General features: G+C 37.6%; 1 protein-coding gene across 1 annotated transcript in view; it reads right to left on the reverse strand.

The window, feature by feature from the left end:
* TRMT1L (tRNA methyltransferase 1 homolog (S. cerevisiae)-like) overlaps positions 1-6,008 on the reverse strand; it is a 16,055-nt gene extending 10,047 nt beyond the window's left edge. The window contains exons 1-5 of the mRNA XM_009585855.1: positions 5,882-6,008; positions 4,657-4,767; positions 2,688-2,801; positions 1,734-1,798; positions 1,057-1,186 (exon numbers count right to left, since the gene is read on the reverse strand). Coding sequence (XP_009584150.1) covers positions 1,057-1,186; positions 1,734-1,798; positions 2,688-2,801; positions 4,657-4,693 — 346 coding nt within the window. The 5' untranslated portion in view covers positions 4,694-4,767; positions 5,882-6,008. The remainder of the gene's footprint in view (positions 1-1,056; positions 1,187-1,733; positions 1,799-2,687; positions 2,802-4,656; positions 4,768-5,881) is intronic.
* Between the last annotated feature and the right edge of the window lie 2,011 nt (positions 6,009-8,019).

Consider the following 8,019-nt stretch of genomic DNA (forward strand, 5'->3'; position numbering starts at 1 on the left):
CTCCACGTTCACAGCCCCCAAGTGTTCCTGAAGCGCCTACAAAGCATGAAATATCTGACCTCTGAATTTCTCCTCTCCCTGTGAGGAAAAATTGTTAAAAAATGACAAATGGGCCATTCTTTACTAACAGCTCTGAAGGGAACCATACGGAGATTAATATATTGCGCAACACAAACTCTATTTAAGTAAACTGATCCCCAGACACTTAAACTACTACTCCTAAACTGCATATTGGCAACAGAAAGACGTGTGACCCTCATAGCTCCCGTCTCACCTTTATTGTATTATATTTAGATAAAATCCATACATCTACACAGAGACAGAGAGAAAAAAAATCAGACCAATTTTCAACAGTAACAGTCTGGGCTACAGCAAAAAAGCCTTAATTTTTACACACCAGCTAATCAATAATGTGCTTTTTACTTGACAGCTGTAGAGAACAGACAACTTGCAAAAATAAAGATTTGGCATTCCAATTACTTAAAATGCTTCCAATCTAGTTTATACAAGTTTAGAAACAAAAGTCTAATTCTGGAGAAAGTCAGACAGAATTGTCATTTACCAAAGAACTACAGACAGCTCTGTCATGACTCTCCAGCACTGACAAAAAAGTCATCTTGTTTTGTGAATCCATGCTGATGCAGTTTGGATAAAAAGCAAAGGATTTTTATATTGCAGAGATTTACTCAAGACTGATTTACAAACACACATAAACATATCGGCATTACATTCTCTATACAGATTTTGCTTCATGGATTCCATGTCCTCCATTCTTTTGAAGAGACAGAAGCCTACATTTACAACATGAAACTAATTGTGAATGGAATATCATTTATCAATAAGAACAGAGTATCTGGTCAATGCAGACACTAAATCACAACACTGCTACACCTCTGAGGGAAAAAAAAAGAGTTCTGAAATATTAAGGGCAGATTTCTCATTAGTAAAGCTAAATTCGTTTCGGAATTTTTCTCATGTCTCTCACCCACATATCATAGTTATTCCATGTGCTAGGTAGTATAAAAAGATTGAATGTTTTATAGAAGTAAGACCTACCTGTAATAAACCTTGATTCAGTTTCTCCTTTATTCACATGACGATTAATATGACCTATCATGTCAGTTCTTCGTGTGATAGTTGCTGAACAGATGATACAATGGTAATGGGCTCCCATCTTTGAAAATGTCTGTAAAATATAATATCTCTAGTTTCAGAATATATAAACAGGGTTAAAGTATGTCTGAACACGGGCATATGAAGAAGTCATCTGTTACCTCTAGCACATACAAAGTATTTTGAATCTACAGCTACAAAGATTGTAAATAATCATACCCGCAGAGCCAGCACGGCACAGCTCTCCTGCCACAGCACCACAACCAATTAAACTCTGCCAATACTCCATATACTCAGCACACAGGGAAGGAACTGAGAAGCATCCATCGCCTGGCCTGACGAACCCTTCATCTCTTCCGCACAAAGCTGTTTACTCCAAACCGTGACAGTGTTTTACATGATCTAGGCAGCTACCCACCGAAATAAGAGAGAGATACAACTACATTCAACTACCCAAAGGTTGTATCAGATTCTTGTATTTTGGACCGATAAGCTTTTGGTATCCCACACTGGATAGCAAGACATATTTTGAGACCAAGTAGATCGCAAAAGTTCCCCTATATCACCCATTTTCCCCACTCCGTAGGGTAACAAATATTTCTGTGATTCAGCATTTTTACCTGGTCTCCAACGAGGTTTGGTTTTACTGGACGACAAGGTAAGTGGCAGATGCACATTCTGTACCCTGGGAAACAAATTCTTGTCACATCACAGTGCAGTAAGTCAACAGAATGCATATGTCCTGTACCAGAAACTCTGAATCAAAATGTTCTTTATTTGTAGGGTACGGTCTCGTTTAAGATTCCCAAATATTGCCGCAAGACAGCAACAAGAGAACATTACCAATTATATGATAAACTCACCTTCCATACAGAGAAATTTTCAGCCAATTATACATTATAAATTTTTAAAATCCGAAAAAAATTACATACAGGCAGTTCATTTTAATAAGTCTGTTAGCATCCTACAAAGCTATGATGAGTCTTCAGGCTATATGGTATATAACTTTCAAAAGTAGTTGTGAGTATTTTACAAAAGGATTGTTACCCCTGGCTAAAAGACTTGTGTGAATACTCCTATAAAACATATGTTTCACGGTTTAAAGAAAAAAAAAACACCAACAAAAAAGACATCTGCTAGTGCACACAAAAACAGAACTCCAGTCAGATCATTTTTAACTTAACTTTAATCTTGTCCATCTTCTGATTAGTCATCTTATTTCCCGCAAACTCATATACCTAGTTCTTTAAAAACACATACTGCTCGCTTTCTTTTCCTTCTTAAACTTCCTGTAGGGATTGTAATGCATCTTACAAGCAGATCACAGAGTGTTTTTTTTTTTAAATGAGAAAATGCACAACTGTAACTATTTGGCATGTAGAAGAATACAGAGCTATTCTACATTTACATTTTACATCCCAGGTCAAAATTCATTATGTCAAAATATGGTTCTAATTCAGAGCTGGTAACAAGATGCTTAAGTCAAGAGGAATTTAAAAAGATGAAACACAGAACATGTCCTACATGTCCACAATTTCTTCCAGTATTTACTATTCAAATATGATTGTCATTACCTTCAAATTCAACAGAAACTTTCCAGTGCAAATTCTGAAGGTGACGATGGAGTTTATGACTATAGCAAGCTTTGAATTTCTCCTCAGGACACAATGGACAAGGCTTCTTTTCATCTGAAAATACAAATAAACAAAAAGTATGAGAAACATATGAAATGCAGTTACCACTCATATTAACAGAGATGCATGCTAAGAGAAAAATAGAATGAAGGCACTATCAATGGGAGTTCAAGATGTATTCCCCAGGGTATATTCTATTTCAGGCATATACAAACTTCAAATTTATGGATTGTCTCCTTCTACACCATAGAATATAGACAACAACCACTATTACTTTAAAGATCATTAACTGCCACAATCTTTAGTTTTTGTTTTCTAGTATTTTTTACTCCAGCAACGTGAGGCTAATGCAACTTCTGAAGAGCATTGCAGAATAACAGAATTTTATAGATGAAGTCTAGAGACTTGCAACGTTTCAAAAAAAAAAAAACCCAACTGAAGAGGTTAGGACAAGAATCTGTCTTTCCTCCTCCTGAATCTTTTAGCTAAAACCAGCATCCTTTTAAGCTGCAAAAAAGATAATGTACTCTATGTTAAAATAATTTTTCTTCTTGGAAATCCTGCATAAGGGACAAAAAAGCAAAGGCAAGATTATCAAAGGTGTTGAAGCACTTGAAGTACTAACCTAAATAAAAACTAGCTATTGGGAGACGTATGTTGTAGAGCTGTACATAGGAATTATGTATCAGAGCATGCATCTGCTGCTGGGTCTTCAGAATGCTGAATGTCAAACAACCTCTCATGCAGAATTTATCAGAAAAGCTATGTGTTAGAATAGTACAGGATGAATACTGAAACATGCCACACAACAACAGCATCTATAATACTTATCCTAGGCTTGCACAACAGTAAAATTCCTTTTTTATGACTTTTTAATGAGTGGATTACATGTCCATGCTGAGTCCCATGCCACTGAAGCCAACAGAGGCAGCCTACAGCTCACCAAATAAATCACCAGCGTTCTCTAACATTGATCAGCCTCTTTTATTGACTTATGATTTACTGAGTATCAAATACACGAGGTGATGGTAATAAATACAAGTCAGTCCATTAACACACGTCAGAAGAATGCTACATCCATGGCAGAAGAAAAAAAATTACTATTGAGAATAGGCAAGGGAATAATGAGTTTCTTATCACTACCATGGATTTACATATAACTCGACTCAGCAACAGCTACAAGTACCAGACTTATGAGATACTTATAATCCATCTCCTCATTAAAAATGGAACAAACTTTCTATAGAAGTTTTTGCCATATTTGTTAGTAAATTAAACAGGCATGGAGGTAGGCTATTATTTCCATCAGTGGCCACTCTAAAAGATGATTAGGGTGCAAGAGCCGTATGATGCAGAGCTTATGTGGACCCTGACGTTTTTCTTGATCTGTGAATAAAAACTAGTTTCAGTTGCAAGGGCTGCCACTACCAGCACTAAATATATACATGTAATCAGAGAAAAACTAAAAGTTGTAATAAAACCACTTTGCAGTCTTAAAGCAATTCTCCAATATACATCTGGATCAGAAATGAATACAGAATGGGAAAAAAAAAGAAAACATCCAAAACAGAGTACGTATTTATTTAAACTGATATTTAAACACTGCAAAGACAACAACTAGCTTCCATGTTATGGCGGCACTTGAAGTAAAGTAAAAATGAGACTAAGCTGCTGATGTATAGCTAGAATTAATATTTTGCTGATCCACGTACACTGCCAACATTAGAAATGCTACAATGCAGAGGAAAAAGATGGAAAGGAATCATTAAGGCCTTAAATTTACTGAAGGAAGTAGAGCATTCGATAAGGGAACAAATCATAAAGCTATTTTTTATGAAATCCCTAGTCTTCAAGCATTATAAATATATGTAGTGTGTTAAAAATAAAAACTAAGAAAAAATGTAAATACCTGTAACATGAAGATCTGTGTTCTGGGATACTGCCATGGTAAACTCACCTTCTTTCAGGTCAGCTAGTTTCTCTAGATCAGCAAGATGTCTTTGAATTGAAATATGTTTCTCTAAAAAACAGAGATATTTAGAAGTTAAATATTCTTAGTTAAAAAATTATTTTTAGTTTACTGCTATTTGTCTATGACTATAGTACCAGCTGAAGTATTTGTTTGTATCCTTTAAACTCCATGGTAGAAGGAATGACGGCAAAATTAATCCCCAGAATGGTTCTTTAATAAGATCCATTATTTCCATATATTTCTACTTGCTTTTTAACGCTGACACACACCAAATTTCTCAAATTGGAAAGACCTTCATTTGAAAAAACAAGCTGAAAAGACCAAGTCACACTCCATTTACTCCTGATTTTACTGCTCGACATTGTTAGTGAATGCGAATCATGCACAAAGCAGTATAAAAACATCCTATGAACTGTCTAGCAAAACTAAAAGATCAGCTAAAGTGGACCAATTGTAAGTAACAATTATTCGCTGTATAGCCAGGATACATTAAATTCTACCACTTTCTTTCCCACCCCTTAGGAGACTGTTTAATCTTTAAATTTACCTCCTGATTTTTCAATTTATCAGTCAATGGGAACAGTGAAGAATTTGCTAAAAACAAGAGAATTAGCTTATCCAATACATCAGCTTTATTGGTTTCAGCACACAGAACATCCCAGTTTACAGTAATACTGGTTCTGTGTGTTTTTACAAGATTAGGCTTCAGGTTTTCCTATGTGAAACAAAGATAGCAATTGATCAATGTGCTCAAGATACGGAGGTGAGTTCTAAAGCTAGGGTTAAAAGCAATTCCTAGTTTTTAATTTCTCCACTTAGATACAATAGATTTTCTCTGCTCTCTGTGGTGCTTTTAGCATCAGAGCCTGATGTGGATCATACCTCATCTAACCTTGGCTTCTCTTCTGTCACTGTGTATGTGCGCATTTCTGCAGTGATTTCTAGAAATGTTAGTAAGGAGAATATGGCATCTCATTTGAAAAAGATTTCCAATTAGGAAAATATTTTATTCAGATGCATAGGAAAAAGTATCCATACCTATCGGATGTATGGAAAATGAGATTTCACACATTCCCTTTACGTTTCTTCCCCACTATTTCTACCTTTTCTCCTCCTTTCCACCAGCACATAATGCAAATATTCTCAGAGTTTATTAGCCAACCTCTCGGATAATCAGATGATACATCCAAAATGTTGCTATCGGATTCCCTTGTGGATTCTTCCTCCGTTCCTTTTTCTTCAGTTTCCAATTCTGACTCAGTAACTTTCACATCCAGGTTGTTGCTTTTCACTTTTCCAGGGACAACCACGCCATCTTAACAAAATCAAACCAACAAAAAACCAGTAAAAGCGTTGTCCATATAACTGAATTATACAAGTATGTTCATTTGTTTCCAACTATCGTGGTTTAACCCCAGCCAGCAGCTAAACACCACACAGCCGCTCGCTCACTTCCCCCCCCCACCCCGGCGCGCGGGGGCAGGAGAATCAGAAAAAAAAGGTAAAATTCGTGGGTTGAGATAAAGACAGTTTAATAGAACAGAAAAGGAAGGGGGAAATAATAATAATAACAACAATAAAAACAACAATAACAACAACAACAACGATGATAGAATATACAAAACAAGTGATGCACAATACAATTGCTCACCACCCGCCGACCGATGCCCAGCCAGTTCCCGAGCAGTGGTCACTGCTCCCCGGCCAACTCCCCCCAGCTTATATACTGAGCATGACGTCATATGGTATGGAATACCCCGTTGGGCAGTCTGGGTCAGCTGTCCTGGCTATGCTCCCTCCCAGCTTCTTGTGCACCTGCCAGGGCATGGGAAGCTGAAAATCCTTGACTAGTGTAAGCACTGCTCAGCAACAACTAAAACATCAGCGGGTTATCAACATTATTCTCACGCTAAATCCAAAACACAGCACTATACCAGCTACTAGGAAGAAAATTAACTCCATCCCAGCTGAAACCAGGACAGCAATAATTCGGTGCTTGTAACAGGGAAAAATGACTACAAGTGTGAAGGAGGAAAAAAAAAAAAAACAAACAGTACGTTGGAGAATAATATGAGATGATTATCACTCATCCTTGGAAACCACCGTGAAATAATGCCATCCTGGACAGAAGAAACTATTCACCCATCTGTATCATCAGATGTTTAAAGTTAACAAAATAATATTTATATGTTATTTTCTGGCAAAATGCAGTGCTAGCAAGACAAAAGCAGGCAAGGAGGAGGTCCGAATACTCATAACAATATACTAGCGGCTAAGAAGATCTGAAAACAGAAGTTTAGAACGGTTTACGACTAGTTGAAAAATCTGAAAAAAGGAGGGGAGTAAGGAAGGCATTTGCTATCATCAGGGGCCATGATGAGTGTTGAGTGCTGGTGCCATCAGCATCTGCAAATGAATGACTTCTTTGGGACAGTGCAGAGATGGGCCTACTGAAGAATTTCAAAAGGACTTAGAAGGCTCAGTGATTGGGCAATAAAATGACAAAAAATAGTCAAGTTGTGGACTTGGGGGAAAAAAATTATTTTGATTTCATATATGAATGGATGGACTTTGAGCTGAGCATCACCAGTCAGGACTACCACCTTGGGATTTTAAAATACAGTTTTGAAGAAAGGAAGAGGTATAAATCCTCAGAAGCAGTGGGTCCCTCTCCCCACCAACTGACATTAGGAAGACTAGGAAAGGATGCAGAAAGCCCCGCCCAGCCTGCATAGTGAATGGCATTGCCCCTGATCCCCCACACTTCAAAGGGACAGGTAGAACTAGGAAAGTTTCAAAAAAGAGTGACAAGAAATAACAAAGCTATGGCATCGCTTCTTACCTATCGAGAAGCAACAAAGCAGGCCATGACTTTTCAGCCTGGATACGACGGATGTCTATAAGATCACGAGGTGCAGAGAGAGCACAGAAGTCAAGCACTCACCGTCCATTCCAAGACAAAAACTGGGATGCACCACATGGAGATATGAGCTGGAAATTCAGAGCAGAAGAATGTTCTCTACACGACCTACTGCTAACGCTGCACACCTCCCTGCCACAGGCTGCTGCGGATGCTGCAAGTCTACAAGTGCCAAAGTGAGAATTCTATGGAAGAGAAATCCACCATGGGATTTTAAATACGAAAATCTTTGGCTCAAGAAAATAGGGAATAAAAAACTGGTTTGTGTTTGAAGATATTTTGGGAGGATGCATTAATGTATGGTTGCTCTGTTCTGCTAGTCTTCCCTAGCCATCTACTCCTGGCCACTACTTGTCACGAATGAGTGGTTTTAAGGCCAC

Source organism: Fulmarus glacialis, unplaced genomic scaffold (assembly GCF_000690835.1).
Source record: "Fulmarus glacialis isolate BGI_N327 unplaced genomic scaffold, ASM69083v1 scaffold4949, whole genome shotgun sequence".
Lineage (NCBI taxonomy): Eukaryota > Metazoa > Chordata > Aves > Procellariiformes > Procellariidae > Fulmarus > Fulmarus glacialis.